Genomic DNA, 16,840 nt, shown 5'->3' on the forward strand with positions numbered 1-16,840 from the left:
GGGCGTGGCCTCCTCCATTTTTATTTTTTTTAAGTCTACGTCCTATCACCCCCTCACATCTTCACTCGTACCTTCCAAACCTAGCGCTGACGTCTCCCCCTCTCTACGCGCTGACGTCACCACGACCCTCCGATGCCTGTGATAGAGAGAGCAGGAGGAAAAAAAAAAAAAAAAAACTTTTTTTTTTTTTTTTTTTAATTGAGGAATCAACAGCCGCCATCTTGTCGCTGGTCGGTCAGCGCCGGCGGAGATCCGGTGGTGGTGGGGGGGAGGGGGGAAAGAAGAAAACACGGAAGCTGTCCTGAACCCCCCCCCCTGACGTTAAACAAGGGACTTTGCGTCTTCCCTGGAGTTATTTTGTATTTTTTTTTTTAATCCGAGGTCTCTTTCTCTTCCCTCCCCCCCCCCTTTTTCAGCGGTTGGTATTTCCCTCCCCTAACTGGGGAGGAGGAGGAAGCTTCCACACGGGAGCGTGGGGGGGTGGAGAAGGAGAAAAAGGGGGGGGGGTACCGGTACCGGAGAGAGGGGAGGAGCTGAGGAGCTGACGCACTCACACAGAGAGGGAGGTCCGCTCCGGGCCTACCCCACCCGGACTGTGACACCCCCATTTTTTTGGGGGGGGGGGGGGTGTTACCCCAAAACTCAGCTTCTTCTGTAGGACAGAGGGAGGGGGAGGGTTCCCTTCGTTAGTGGTCGCCCTGCCTTGTAGTGGGGTGCCCCATCTTATTTTTGGGGTCTGACACCAAGATTTTGTAGAGGGGGTTCTGTTTTGGGGGGGTCCCTAACAAGTCACTTTTAAGGGAGGGGGGGCTATTTATTGGGGTGGGGGAGGTTGACAGGTCTATTTGGAGGGGTCCCTAATAGCTCCATTTCGGGGATCACTTAAGTGGGGTGTCATCTGTAGGGATCCGTTTGGGGGGGGGTCGCTGACAGCCCCCCTGTTGGGGGTTTCCCCTACTACATTTGGGGGGGGGGGGTGCGCTAGTTCTGTTAATTTTTTTTGGGGGGGGCGGGGTCCCGTTGCTTTTAAGGGGTCCCCCTTCTACAGGGGGCAGAGTTCGGGGTTCAGAGAGGGGTCCTCAAAGTGTGAAGATCGGGGGGCTCTGTCTGTGGGGTCCCCCAAGGATCGGGATGCGGGACTCTGGGGGGGTACGTTGAGGTTTTTGCCCCCCCTCCCCTCCACTCCACCTGCGGGAGGAAGGGATCCGAGAGCCGGGAGGAGGAGAGGATCGGGGCGGCTGGCAGGGCCGGGGTCTTCCCTCCCCCGTGTCTCTCTGCTCCTCCTTCTCGTCTGGCTTCGGTGACCGATCCGAAGGGAAGAGGGGACCGGGGAGAAGATGGCCGAGAACCTGCTGGACGGGCCACCCAACCCCAAGAGAGCCAAATTAAACTCGCCTGGCTTCTCGGCCAGCGGTGACAGCACAGGTAGGATGGGCATGGGGGGATACGTGGAGAAGAGGCCTAGGGTTGGGGTGGTGGACTGGGAAGATTGGTGACATGATGCTGTGGGGCAAAAAGAGAGTTATGGGGGTAAAAGGACTTGAAGAAGAATGGGTTGGTGACCACCATGGGAGGGATGTGCATTGAGAACTGTGGGGGAAAGTTGATGGTAGGAGGTGATGTTGGCCCTCAGAAGGAGAGGGGTTTGGGGTAAGAGTACCAAGAGCATGGAGAGACATGTAAGGGCTTTGGGAAGAGAAGTCATGGAAAAGTGTGTTAGGAGTGATGGGCTGTGGTAAGGAAGGCATGGGAGAGCAGGGGTAATGTTGAACCACAGGAGAGAGGTATAAGGACTTATGGGAAATATAATAAAATATGGTGGGCTATGGGAAGGAAGATGCATCCAATGAAAGGTTGTGTGTTGGGAAGAAGCCTTGGAGAAGTGTGTGGGGGAATGAGGACACAGTGATAGGAGGATAGTGATGAACCAGTGAAGGAGATGTGTTGAGCTAAAAGGACATGATTGAGTATGGATAGGAAGAGACCTACAATTAGTAGATATTGATTTGAACTATTGAAATGGCGAGACATGGAAGAGAAAGGTGTGCATTGGGGAGAATCAGAAGTGTGGGGAAAGTGACGACATGGTGATGGGTAGTGGGGTCATAAGAGATACTAAATCAGGAGGGCATGATGTACCCCAGACAGGAAGGAATGTGCACTGGGAAGAAGTGATGGGGAGATTTAAGGGCATGGAGATGGGCCATTGTAAGGGGTGTGTGGGGTGGTGGGTAATGCTGAGCTACAGGGCAGAGGGGTGGAATAAGACGGCTTGGTGGAGGCAGACATAGAATGAGTGGATATTAATATGGAGGGGGAGAAATAGGATGGAAGGACTTGTTTTTAAATTGTGAAGTACAAGAGGTGGGGGTTGATTGGTCATGCAGAGGGGAGTTATGGGTGTTTGGACTTCATGGACCATGGTGGTGACACGGAATTGAAAGATACGGTGAATTCTGAAATTAGAGACTAAGTGCGAGACACATATGGCGACATGCAGTGAGGGGACATGAGATGGAGGGAAATGTAACGAGAGGACATGTTGATGAGCCAGGAATAGAAGATGCTGGTGGTAAGAGTATATGATGGGCCATGGAGTGAGAGAGAAATGGAGAGAAGGGAACATAATTGACCATGCCTAAAACAGTCTTGGGATAGATGTACCTGATGATGAGCCATGAATAAAGGAGACATGGGATGGCGGGACGGGTAGTTGTGCACCTGTAGAATATTATGGGGTCCTTATTGGGATAGATGGTGGGATGAGAACTTGGTGAGCTATGTTCCTTAGAGGAAGGTATACAGTTGGTGGGGCATTAAAGGAGGGGGTAGGTTTTCTATGAACAGAAGAGACATTGGCTGATGGTAGGTAGAAATAAAATATTAATTGAGATATATTATGGGCTATGAAGGAGAAACATCATTACGGGCCTTAAAGGCAGAGAGTTGTGATAAGATGATAGTGGTCCATGAAGAGAGTTGAAGATCTGGGATGCAACTTCATCATGGACCAGAGAGATGGCATTTGGGGATAGGGTGGGAAGGGGAGATATTTTCCATGACTTCTCGGAGGGGAAGAGATGGGAACGTTATGTTAGAATAGAATGGAGAGCGGGTTGTGTTGTGAAGACATTATAGTGTAATGTAAAGGGAGATGTTATTGGTGTGGGACATATATAGGTGTAATGTGATTGGTGTGAGACAGGGGAGAAGAATGATGGGGCACTTTAGACTGATATGGGATAACATGTTATGATCTGTGAATGGGTAGCAGGCATGATAATGAGTTATGGATAGGCAGATTGATGTGGTATGACAGGACCTAATGGGGCAGTGTGGTATAGGTTTTTGGGACGAGTAGATAATAGGGGCTGAAATGATTTAAAGGGCAATTGAGGGAATGTTGGCTGTAGGACTGTAGTTTGGGAGCACAGACTAATACGCAACGCTGAACTAGTGTTGCTTGTTAAGGTTTTGCAGATTTAGGCCTGAAAGCCTAAATATGAAAAGCATGATAAAGAATATTAAGTGCACAATACACGTCGTTTGCTAGTGAGACACTCGTACCTGTGAAAAGAATGCACAAGCAATTCAAAGTTTCAATGAATAGAGCTCATGTATAGAGCCGTTTTGGGGGAAAAACACAGTGATGACCATTTTTAAGACCGTGCTTAGTAAAAAAAAAGATCAGCTATGTCTGGTGCCACCTAAACACCCCTAAATAAAATGACAATATTGCAGTATTTGTGTTTGCTAGATTTGAGATATTTTAGAAAAATAAGTTTATTTATTAGGTGGTTTGAGATGTTGTGGCCTCGGAGAGAATGAATGAGCAGATTTTGACTTCAGTGAATGCCACATTCTGTAGCATCCATTTCAAGCTGCATATTTGTGATGTTTCGGCTAAATTCCTAACTGATCACAGCAAGAACGTTTGACGTAAATTGTTGCTGAACCTCAAATCCCCACTTTGGTCGTAATCACCGGTGAGATTTCCCAAACTCCGATACTAGGTATCGCACGGCGATCCGGCGTCAACGCCCTTCGCATTTTTAACCACTTCCAAAGACTTTAAGGATCATAATTATTGGCAGTGGTCGACAAATCACCAAAAAATCTACTCGCTGAACAAAAAAATCTGCTCGCCACCTAGTACCACACGTGTGCTGCTTGGGCCAATAGGAGCTCGCCACGATGTTAAATCCACTTGCCCGGGGCTTGCAAATGTATAGGTTTTTCGAACACTGATTATTGGAGTAACTACTACATTCGTATGTCAAAAAAAAATTGGACCTAATTCTATATTGTCCTGTTTTTTTTAATGACAATCCACAATCACGTGTATGGGATTTTTCAGCCGAACGCTTTGTGCAATATAGAATTACCCACGAAATCTGGAGCCTACCTTGCGCGGGTGACGTGATTTTGAATGTGGTTTTCTGGTTATACAAATCAACTTATTTTTTTTTCCGGCTCAAACACACACTGTAAAATTCTCCCAAAAGCCTTCTACTCTCTGGAAGTGTTAATTAAAGAGAATAAAATAGTTTTTTTGGGGGGGGGTGGGATTTTTCCATACTGTTTTACACCATATTCCTCGTTTCGTTAACTTTATGGCTTTTTTCTTCCCCCCCCCCCCCCATCCCGGCCCCGGATTAGGTGCGAGAGGAGCAGTCCAGATTTCAGGTGCCGCGGTCATTATACACAGTTGTAATGTTGCATCTGATTTCTCTTTTTATTTACATTTGAGACGCAGCGGGCCACGGGTGGAACTCGGCAGTCATCTGCTTTTATTCCGCGCCTTGCGTCTAGCGGGGACCGGGGCCTTTAACCCATTCTGTTCAGCGGGATGCATTAGCGGCAGGTTACCTCCCCCAAATAGGTCCCTGGGGGCTCCCGGGTGTCATCACTTAAGAGCTGCCCGACCTCGGAGCTGGGGCAACGTGTAAAAGAGATCGCTCGGCTTTAGGGGTATCTAATGGTTTTATACTGTCAGCCGCAAACCGATCCCAATAAACGTCGCCGCTGATTCTCTTTGCGTTACATCCCAGCGCGTTCTGGGGCTCGTCAACCAGTTTCCCAAAGGGGCCAAGATCAGCAAATAAATTGGGAGTAGAAAGGCCACATTATGTCATATTGTATCATAATATAATTTAGGATACATTTTAAAATACTTTTAAGTGCTTGCAAAATGGTGATGTTGAATGCTTTTTAACGTGTGTGTGTGTGTGTGTGTGTGTGTGTGTGTGTGTGTGTACATTACCTTACAGGTGAGTTTTAGTGGGAACAACATTGCTCTTTGTTGCCTGCGGTACGGCCATGAAACGAGAAGAAGCAGGTGGGTCAAGGGTCACTTCAAGACACTTTGCGGGCCACCAATTGAAGGGCTCTGCTGTATGAGGCGGTCTAGGACGTTTGGCCACCAAACCGCGGCCGTTACTCCGCCGCATTGCAAGTCGCCGCCGGGAAAACTCACGGCAGGACATGTCGCTGCTTCGTCGCCACCATTTTTAAATGTCCCGGCCGCTGCTCCGAATGTGGACGCTCTTGCGCCTGCTAAACGGCGGGGCCACCGTACCGTCTCGGCGCTCTCACCGGACCCTGGGTAGCCAGGGTCACAGCGTGCCCGCCGGACGCTCTCAACGGGCCCGCTAACCAGGATATTCAGTGCGCCTGCCTGACCCACTCAGCGCGCAGGCCGGAACCAGCTTCCGACAGGCGCACTGAGAGGGTCTGGTGGCTGTGCTCAGTGTCCTGGTTAGCGGACACGCTGAGAGCGTCCGGTGGGCGTGCTGAGAGGGCTGGTTAGCGCGCGCGCTGAGAAGGTCCGGTGGCCATGCTGCGTGTCCTGGTTGGCGGGCGCGCTGAGAGGGCTGGTTAGCGCGCGCGCTGAGAAGTTCCGGTGGCCATGCTGCGTGTCCTGGTTGGCGGGCGCGCTGAGAGGGTTGGTTAGCGCGCGCTGAGGAGGTCCGGTGGCCATGCTGCGTGTCCTGGTTGGCGGGCGCGCTGAGAGGGCTGGTTAGCGCGCGCGCACTGAGAAGGTCCGGTGGCCATGCTGCGTGTCCTGGTTGGCGGGCGCGCTGAGAGGGCTGGTTAGCGCGCGCGCGCTGAGAAGGTCCGGTGGCCATGCTGCGTGTCCTGGTTGGCGGGCGCGCTGAGAGGGCTGGTTAGCGCGCGCTGAGAAGGTCCGGTGGCCATGCTGCGCGTCCTGATTGGCGGGCGCATTGAGAGGGCTGGTAAGCGCGCTGAGCAGGTCCGGTGGCCATGCTGCGTGTCCTGGTTGGTGGGCGCGCTGAGAGGGCTGGTTAGCGCGCGCGGTGAGAAGGTCCGGTGGCCATGCTGCGCGTCCTGATTGGCGGGCGCGTTGAGAGGGTTGGTTTGCGGGCGCTTTTACAACGGCCACGTTCACATTAGGGGCAGCAGCCCGGTCATTGAAAGATGGCGATGAAGAAGCGGTGATGTGTCTGGCGGTGAGTTTCCCCGGCGACGACTTGCGATGTGGCGGAGCGCCGGTGACGTGTCCCGTATGAGGTGCGTGTTACAGGAGGAGCAGGCTGTGCCTTTTGGGAGTACCTGCCTATTGTTGATGCTGACCATGTGCGCAGCACTTTGCAGCATGAGTACAGTAGCCCTGCTCCATCTGCAATATGACACGATGCCGGCTTCCCCGTGGTTTGTTAGGCCGCGTTTATAGTGGGTGCAACGGCGTGAGCGCGGCGCGGAACAATTATCCTCTTGTCTATGAGGCGGCTCATAGTGCGCGCGACCGGCAGGTTTTTGAAGATACAAATAATGTTGTCTTTCCGCGTGACGGCCGGGTCACGTGCGCTGTTTAGCCAATGAGGGCGAACCACTCGCGTGACGTCACGACCACGCCTCCCCGTCGCGCAAACCCTATGAGCACAAATTGCTCTAGCGACAGGCGCGTGCGGCGCCCTCACTATAACCCCGGCCTTGGAATGGGGATAACATGTCACAGAGCAGAGTGAAGACAGAGTAAGGTGGCAGAGGTCCCGTGAGTTCAGTCTCCCGGCTTTCCAATCTCAGGAAATTGACCACGGCGACTTCTTTCCTGACACCCAAACCTGACCTATGTCACTGTCCATTTTGAGTGTTCCGTCTGTATTTGACTTAAATGAATACGGTATGTATGTACCCTTTACTTTACATCTAACTTTTATGTTCAGCGATCTGGAGAAATGTAGCATTTAGTGTACAGCGCTTCCCAATCCAAACTTTGCAGGTCTCTTCTTTGTGTGTGTGTGTTTGTGTGTGTGTGTGTGTGTGTGTGTGTGTGTGTACAGAGCTTTCCAAACCTCACGGGTCTCTTCTTCACGTGTACCGAACTTTCCAAACCTCATGGGTCTCCACGTATACCGAGCTGTCAAAGCCTCACGGGTCTCTTCACGTATACAGAGCTTTTCAAGCCTCACGGGTCTCTTCACGTGTACAGAGCTTTCCAAACCTTATTGGTCTCTTCTTCACATGTACAGAGCTTTCCAAACCTCACGGGTTTCATCTTCACGTGTTCAGATCTTGCCAAATCTCGTGTGTCTCTTCTTCACATGTACTTGAATTAGAAGCTCATGGTTTGAAAAGTACCATACAACATCTCATCCATGATCTCATATTGGTCCCCTAATACGTATCCCAAAACCACACGTCCACCCATGTTCAGGGCACTGGGGTGTTCGTAGGATGCTTGGTGATCTGAAAATTAGCGAATGAAGTTCTGAGCACGATTCATTGTCACAGGGTGAGCAACAATTGGCTTGATTCACTAACACACCATCACTTGCTCACTGCCACCTCAGGCACTTTTTCAACTGAACGGCAATTGCACGTTTCTGAACGTGGCCAGAATAGTGACTCCTCTCAGCAGCGCAAACCGATCCTGTCCTTGTGCATTAGCTATGAAAATGCTTTCTTTTGTCTGCAATAGTTTTCATTTTAATATTTTTAGAACCCAGCAGACTTCCTTCTCCCAGACCCGTGTCAGGTGTATGATGCTGCAGAGTTAGGGGCCTAGAGCAGCAGTCCGCGTTGATCATTATCATTTTTCACAAATTAAAAGATCTCTTCCTTCCCTTTTCAACGCTGTTTTTTGTTTTGAAATCGGACGCTCTGTTCAAGAGCTATAAGTGTTTGAACTATGACGTGTCCGGGAGTTAAAAATGGAGCCCAGTGCAGTCTAAAATACTGATTTTACACACTAAAAAAAAAATCAGGATCTGCTTAGATGGAAATATTTAAGGGGGGGGGGGGGGAGTTGTGGCTTTAATAGAATTAGTGGGGAGTCTTTCTCTGTGGCCTGCAAACCATTATCAATAACTTAGGTGGTCTGTATTGGTTTCAGCGACCTGCCTGTGTGGACTCGACAAATATCTCCATGGCACCAGTTTGGCTTTGTTCAATTGCCTACTTTTTCTTTGGGGCAGAGAAAAACGGTTCAAAGTTGGACCCCATAAATATTGGGGCATTTGTTGTAAGAAGGAATTGAAATGTCCCGGCGCCCATCTCGGGAGGGGGTCACAAGTATGAGGCAGACACATCACACGGGTTTATATTATTCACATACCCGGCGCTTTACAGGAATCGTGTGCGCGGCCACGCTGGGAATCCATCCGAACTTGGGATGCGCGTCTCCGAAAAGTAAACATGGCGAGAAGGAAGTTTCGGTTCAAAGGAACGTAGACGTGATTTGCAGATATTATGCAAATGGTGTGGTTAACCCCTCCAATGCCCTCATGCCGTACACTGGACATCATGGCGTTTTTCATTTGTTTTTTTTAGGCGGCGTTCACGCGGGCGGCGAACTCAACCGAAGGGGAGGACTTTCCCTCCCCTACCATTCACCATAACCGGGAAATGATCACTAGTGTCGGAGGATCCGTGGCACGAGAGGGTTAAAACGGCACAAGCCTTCTGGGGCAATTGCAATATAGTGCGATTCCTTATCCAGGTACGCCTGCCCTGTGTCTAACGTCTTCAATGTGTGCTGTAGTGGCCGAAATACCACGGCCTTATCTGTTAGGCGCCCACCTGCCCATACTACCACCCACAAGAACAGCGTTCCCGCATTTCTACAGGGCCTCTCTCCCTCTCCTCCTTCTCCTCCCTCTCCTCTCTCTCCTCTCTCTCCTCCCTCTCCTCCCTCTCCTCCCTCTCCTCCCTCTCCTCTCTCTCCTCTCTCTCCTCTCTCTCCTCTCTCTCCTCTCTCTCCTCTCTCTCCTCTCTAAGTTATTATTAAATGGTTAACTTTAGGGGTTTTGAGGTAAGGGGTTAAGGTTAGGTGGTTATTGTAAGGAGTTATGGCTAGGAATTTTAGGGTAAAGGCTCAAATTATGGGTTTTAGGGTAAGCGGTTAAGGCTTGTGGTTGTAGGTTGAGGGGTGAATGTTTGGTGTTTTAGGTTAAGGTTAAGGGTTAAAGGTTAGGTGTTTTTAGGTTATGGGGTGAAGGTTGGTGGGTGTTTGGTTAAGGCTCGGGGTTTTAGGGTAAGGAGTTTTAGTGTAAGAAGTTAATGTTTTTAGAGTGAAGATTAGCGTTGGCGTTGGGGTTTTAGGGCGCGGGACGAGAAGACCGGGGCTGTGGCGAGTCACCCCAGACAGCTGTAGAAATGCCCTGGCGCTGTTCCGGTGGGCAGTAGTGTGGGCACGTGTACATTTGTCGCTGGTTCTCCTGACTTTCTTTAGGGGCAGCTTCCCTATTTCTCTCTCCATTTTGCACTTTGATAGATAAATTGTCCCCCTTTTTATAGTTGATCACAGGCGGTATTGTTGTAACGAGGTGACCCAAGCGTGCATAACATAGGATTGCAGGGGGTCTCCAGAGCTGAACCCCATTAATCTCCACTCTGGGGACCCCTGCTTCCGGAGATACTTACCTCTGTAGAAGGTGCCGGAAGTCGGTAGGCTAGCAGGGATCACGGTATGGCCGCTTACCGAAGCTCCCGTGTCCTGTGGCCAATAGGAAGCCGGGATGTCGTCATGTTCAGCTTCCTACTGGCCCACGTAACTCGGGAACTTTAAACCCCGGCTAGCGCAGCCGGAGCGGTTACCGGCACCCCCTACGGAGGTAAGGATCTGCGGAAGCAGGGGGTCCCCAGAGCTGAAATTAATTGGGTTCAGCTCCGGAGACCCCCCCATGTTAGAATTAGTTTTTTTTGTAAAATCGCCCATTGAATTGCTCTTTTAAGTAAACTGGCTTTATTTAATTTGTAGTGTGTGTGTGTGACTGTGTGTGTGTGTGACTGTGTGTGTGTGTGACTGTGTGTGTGTGTGACTGTGTGTGTGTGTGACTGTGTGTGTGTGTGACTGTGTGTGTGTGTGACTGTGTGTGTGTGTGTGTTTTCCCTCCCTTAATTTCTGTTAACCTAAAAAAATCTTAATAAACCGTTTGAAGTGGGGAAAATCTATCTATCTTCTCTACCATATACCCCCTCATGGGTAACACCGAATATTACCCGGGCAGATTGCACATATAGAAACGCTCCTTTTGTTAGTGGAAGAAGCTCCAGTGATTCCAAATTTGCAGCGATTGGAGTCGAGTTGCAGTTTTAGATTTTTATTTTTCTGTTCAACTCTTAATGCCATTTGTAATAAGATTTAATATACAGTACTGAATATCATTTGATTTCTATAGCAGGCACACCTCCCAAGCGCGGTAAGATCACTTTCCCGCTTGTGATCATTTGTTGCCAATGTTCCCAGCAGTTTGAGCTGCAAACAGTAAGAATAGATAATGTTATCTTGGTAATGTCCGGATATATTGTAGCTGCTGCATTACACTGACTGAAGGATTGATTTTGAAAGTGAAAGGCGGCCGTTAAGTGAAAACTGGAAAGCAGGATCTTTGCTGATCAATCACGGGAGAAGCAATCGGTTGGCAGCTTATGTAATTATTATTTTTTTGACGCTGCTTAGAATAAATATTGTATTTGTGTGTGTATTTCACACACAAAAAGGATCTAGGCCCCTCCATAAATAGGAAACAAAGTGAAGGCGAGTGCACACATCATAATAAATACTTCACCCGATGAAAAAACCACAGCACCACAAGACTGAAGTGCAGCAAGGCTTCCGTCCCACTGCGTCATCCCGCCCGAGGAATGTCCCGCAGCGCATGTGCCCACCGTACCCAAGCCATCTTCTGCCATAAGACGGCTCCCAGCACGTTGACATTGTAAGGTGGCTTCCCGTGCCAGAGAGCTTCTCCTGGCGTAAAACACGGCCCACAGTGTATATCACACATGCTCAAATACAAGGGGGCGCAAACTGGGGGGCGCGGGCGGTTGCAGAGGCCCCGCGTTCTTCCCCCAAGGCATGGGGATCGTGCGAGACTCTGCAACGTCCCTTACCTTGGCTTCGACAACGCAGCATCACATGACCCCACGGCGTCATTTGGCGCCGAAGACAAGATAAGGAGGGGGGAGAGCAGGCGGGGAGGGGGGGCGCAGATGGGAAAGTTTGTGCACCCCTGTTCTAATACAGGTTTGATTTCTCAAATTGACAAATGGCAACAAAACAATTGCGGTGTCTCGTAAATTGCTATATATATACACCGCTTTGGAAATATGTTGGTGGAGCCCCTAGGAATGGATGACTGGGAACTACTGATGTACGCGTGACTAGCTATAGATCAGGGTGTCCATTAGACACCAGTATAGCGCAATACACGAGTACAATGTATAGAGCAGTCCCCATTCATTGACCTAAATACTTGATAAAGTGTTCTATCGGGTACAAAAAAAGTAAATCTTTAACAGGCCTGTTTGATTCCGCAGAGGAGTGCATGTAATTGTGACTGCTTTTCCAAAGGCTGCCGATTCCGTCCTGTTGGAATAATAGCCAAGAGGCCTGTGTATTCCAAAGTGTTCCTTCTATGTACAAGCGAAGCCGGGCGGGGGGCTGTGCTGGTTCTTTCTTCCACGTAGGGAGAGGGGGTAGGGGGTATGATCCCTTTTATTGGACCAACAAGTAGTTGATATGTTACAAGCTTTCCCACCTCTCGGGGTCCTTCATCGGGTAAGGCTCATGTCTGTCATACCAGATGAAGGTCCCCGAGACGTTCGAAAGCTTGTACCATATCAACTACTTGTTGGTCCAGTAAAGGCATCATACTATCTACTCCCTCCTTTGTTACTTCTATGTACAATAATTCACAGGCGCCCGTCTGTCACGCTCTCTATATACAACACCCTTTTTTGCTGCCCGGTCATGTTATACATGGGTGGAAACCTCCTAGTGATGACATTCCAGAAAAATGGCAATAAATATCAGAATCGCTATAAAATGCTACCAAGCACAGACCGATCGTCCGAAATTCATATCATTTGCCATTCTCCTGCGCTCCGTCCCCTACAGGTGCGCGGGCAGTACTGGGATTCCCTTATTCTAAGGATGATAGGGAAGGAGCAGGCTGTACGTATGTTTATTTAGTTAGTGCAGTCCTGAAACATGTTTGAAGAGACGCAATGCACAGTCCGTAAATCTCAAACCTTAACACAGACCTTTTGCCGTCAACACACGCACCTTGATACATTGTGCATCAGACTAGATCAGGGGTGGCCAACTCCAGTCAAAGACTGAACCACTGATTGAGCCATCTGTGCTGATGCAGGGGTAGCCTTAAAATCTGGCCTGTTGGTAGCCCTTGATGACTGGAGTTGCCCACCGCTTATCCTATTTGGAAGACAATTACAGAGTGTGAAGCATGGGGAGCTTGGTTCATATCCCGGTGTCCACTCCTTGTGATCTTGAGCAATTCATCTCATCACCCTGTGCCTTGGAGAGGGCTGCCGACGGTCAGGAGAGCCAGGATATTTGTCCCACGCCAACCCCTCCCCACCCCATCTCGCTCAACAATGGGGGGTGGGCGGGGGTCCCAGGTCAGCACTCGGTAAAGGCGCCGAAATCTAATTGCGAGCTCTACGGGGCAGGGACCTCATTGTGCCTGCAAATATGCTATGTACAACGGGGAGTACACTGCTGTATAACAATAAAAAATGCAGATCGATTTATACAAGGCAGTGGTTTACAAGCCTCTTTTCAGGGAACACCAGCTTTTAGAGGTGACCAGGGAGATAACCTTGAGACTGCACGAAGGCCTCATTCAATGTGCAGTGAAACTGTCTTCCCGGTGCTGGAGAAGGGAACCGGCCTGTTCAAATGGTTTGGGAGAGGGGAGGGGGGGGGGGTGGAAGCGGCATCACTGCGTATTGGACAAGGGCTTTGGACTACATCCAAGAAGAGACTTGTTTGGTAACCCGTGGAATGTAATATCGCTGGGGCTTCCGTAAGCAAAGGGTTGAAACCCACTGCTACAAGATCAGCATTGATACTCTAATCCAGAGGACCTCAACTTCAGTGCTCAATACCCCCTCCCTATAGGTCAGGTTTTCAGGATATCCCTGCTTCAGCACAGGTGGTGCCGTCTTTCTCAACTCCAGTCCTCAAGACCCTCCCAACAGGTCAGGTTTTAAGGGTATCCCTGTTTTCAGCACAGGTGGCTCAACCAGTGCATCAGTCAAAGACTGCACCCCCTGGGCTGAAACCAGGATACCCCTAAAAAACCTGACCTGTTGGGGGGTGGGGGAGGTCTTGAGGACTGGAGTTGAGAAATCCTGCTCGAATGCAGGGGTCTTCAACGGGTCTTCAACTGGTGGCCCTTGAAGTTGCCTTTGGATTCCCTTCTCCTGCTAATGTCACCCTGGTTCCTTAGGCAGGTAGGTGCAGTTTTCATCACTGGAACTGAAGTTTTACTATATTTACAATATCATATTTACTGTAATGTACATATATATGGTACAGATGTTCTAAATGCTGGCAACATGTTGAAATGTAATAATGTTCAAATTTTTAAATGTATGTAAAATGACATTACAATAAACATGTGGTCCTTCTCCAAAATGTTCTCTGGTCCGGCCCCTTTGGAGAACCAGTGGAAGACCCCAGCTCTAATGTACGAGACCAGTGCATATGTTTTAGGTGGCCTTTTGTATACAGGTACTGTGTAAGAGGGTTATACTTGCTAGGCTCCGGTAGGGTTTAGTGCACCTCGTTACCCAACATACACGTACGTCCATAACCATTACTGCATGATCCCATTTCAGAGGTTGGTGAATCCCGCTCGTGTCTCCTATCTGGTATGCAATGGAGAAGTCTTCCACGTGCTGGAGTAAAGCAGAGTTCCGTGCCAATAAATGGATAATGTCTTCTCCAGCGCGGCGAAGACGGCTCCCAGCACACCAGTGTGTGATCTATAAACCAGGCAAACGTGTGGTGTTTTTTTTGAAGGTGTAGCGTTGGTCGGGCAGTAAATATTCCCTTGAGCGTGGGATATGTTGGGTGCTCTGTCTACAAGCTGGAAGCTGCTGGCGGGCCTCTTATCACATACCTCATTGTGGGAGCTGCAGTTGCTTCCCGATCCGGAAGACGCTTGACGTGGGAGCTGTGTGTTGAATTTTGATTTTTCTAAAAAGTGCTCTTTACAGTGGCGAGAAAGTACGTGAACCCCAATGACAATTAGACATTCCATTTTTTTCCCATGATAATCTTCTTCAATCAGTCTTTTCGTAAATATCTAATCGGGTTTTCCTTAACCAATTTCATGTCTTTTGAAACAAAATGATGTATGAATTGGACAAACAACGAGTAAGAATTGGGGTATGTGCAAAAGTAAGTGAAACCGTGGTTTTATCAGCTAAATTAAAGGAGCTAATTAGAATTGGGTATTTAAATAATTAGGTAGACTTTCAAGGGGGAATTTGGGAGGCCCCACCCTATATAAAGTTCCGAAACTTTGTGAGTTTGATCTTCACCATACAGGTGTGTGGAAACACGTCATGCCACGAGCAAAAGAAATCTCTGAGGACCTCAGAATGTCAGTTATTGATGTTTATCAGTCTTGAAAGGGTTACAAAACCATTTCTAAGGATTTGGGGCTCCACCAATCCACTGTCGGTCTACAAATGGAGAACGTTCAAAACCACAGACACTCTACCCAGGCGCGGTCGTCCTACCAAAATCTGTCCAAGGACAAACCGTGAAATCATCCAGGAAATCGCAAACAACCCCAGAGTAACATCCAAAGATCTGCAGGCCACTTTCGCCTTGGCTCAGGTGTGTGTTCATGACTCAACTATCAGAACATCCCTGCACAAGAATGGTGTTCATGGAAGGATCGGCAGAAGGAAACCATTGTTCTCTAAAAAGAACATTGCTGCCCGTCTGAAGTTCACCAAAGAGCACATAGATGATGCACAAGACTCCTGGAACAATGTTCTCTGAACAGAATCAAAGAGTCAAAGGTAGAACTCTTTGGCCTCAATGAGATACGTAATATTTGGTGAAAACCAAACACTGCGTTCGAACAGAAGACCCTCATCCCAAACGTCAAGCATGGTGGGAGTGTGATTGTTTGCGGCTGCTTTGCTGCCTCGGGACCTGGACGGCTTGCCATCATTGACACAACCATGACTTCTGCATTGTATCAGAAGATTCTAGAGGGGAATGTCGGGCCATCCGTCCGTGAGCTGAAGCAGAACCGAAAGTGGGTCATGAGTTGAAGCAGTTCTGTAAGGAGGAATGGTCCAAACTTCCTCAAAACAGATGTGACAGACTGACCAGCAGGAACAAGAAACGCTTAGTTGAAGTCATTGCTGCTCAAGGGGGTACCACTACGTACTGAATTTAAAGGTTCACGTACTTTTTCACACAGATATTGATTGTTGAATAATTTGTGGATAAATAAATATTTACAAAGTATTGTGTTTGTGTCATTTGTTTGATCAGGTTATCTTTATTATTAGGGCTTTGATTAAGATCTAATAACATTTTAGGTTTGAAATATGAGAAAATCCTAAGGGGATCACAAATGTTTCCTCGCCACTGCAAGTCGACCCTGATCACGGCAGCATTGACATCACCGCTGCAGTCTTTCCTCTGTTGGGTTATAACCCTTTCATGTGCCTTGCGTTCGCTGTATGGTTGGATATGTCCTAATTCTTTGTATGGTTAGACTTCCAGAGCTAAATTCCCAAAGCAATCCTTCTGTGTATGTTAAGGTTTCTCTATTTCAATCTCAACCAGCCCTGTATCCCCTGTACCCAATCTTCCAACTCTGTCCATGAAATGTCTGTGAAGTGACTGTATAACCTCTGTTCTTTTAATGTAACCATGTATTGTTATAACTCTGTGCCCTGGACATACGTGAAAACGAGAGGTACTCAATTACTTCCTGGTAACACATTTTATACATAAATAAAATCCCAATTCAAGTTCTGCCAAATAGATGTAAGGCTGCGTCCCCGCTGGTGCTGAGCGTGCGGCGCTTGCAGAGTTTAGTTTCTGCAATTTAAATGGTCCCGTCCCCGCTCACGGGTACGCACGCTCTCCCAAGCTTGGCGCGGAAAACAAAAAGAGAGTTTGAAGCGAGCTCAACAAGACCCTATAAATAAATGAAAAAATGAATAACAATTCGGATGCTCCGTTCAGGAAATGTGTTTTTTTAAATGATTAAATGTCCGGAATGTTAAAATGGACCCAATTGTCCACTGTCTCACCTACTGGACAATAATCATGCATACATCATCCTGTGGGAGCGTGGTCAGACCACACGCTAACCAAGGGGGGTTCAACCCCAGTCCTCAAGCCCCCCCAACAGGTCAGGTTTTCAGGATATCCCAGCTTCAGCACAGGTGGCTCAAACGGAGGCTCAGTCAAAGACTGAGCCTCTGATTGAGCCACCTGTACTGAAGCAGGGACTGCACCTGTGCTGTGGGATATCTGAAAACCTGACCTGTTGGGGAGGGGGGGTGCTACGGCACTGGAGTTCAGCAC

At 48.7% G+C, this 16,840-nt stretch overlaps 1 protein-coding gene across 5 annotated transcripts in view; it reads left to right on the forward strand.

Moving 5' to 3' along the window:
* Positions 1–1,006: 1,006 nt before the first annotated feature.
* CREBBP (CREB binding lysine acetyltransferase) overlaps positions 1,007–16,840 on the forward strand; it is a 76,389-nt gene continuing 60,555 nt past the window's right edge. For 4 of the 5 annotated variants that reach the window (XM_075566354.1, XM_075566356.1, XM_075566355.1 and 1 more), the window contains exon 1: positions 1,008–1,425. In XM_075566354.1, coding sequence (XP_075422469.1) covers positions 1,338–1,425 — 88 coding nt within the window. In that variant the 5' untranslated portion in view covers positions 1,008–1,337. Of the gene's footprint in view, positions 1,426–16,840 lie in introns of all 5 variants that reach the window. The other variant, XM_075566358.1, reaches the window with a different exon arrangement.

This window comes from Ascaphus truei, chromosome 11 (assembly GCF_040206685.1).
Source record: "Ascaphus truei isolate aAscTru1 chromosome 11, aAscTru1.hap1, whole genome shotgun sequence".
Lineage (NCBI taxonomy): Eukaryota > Metazoa > Chordata > Amphibia > Anura > Ascaphidae > Ascaphus > Ascaphus truei.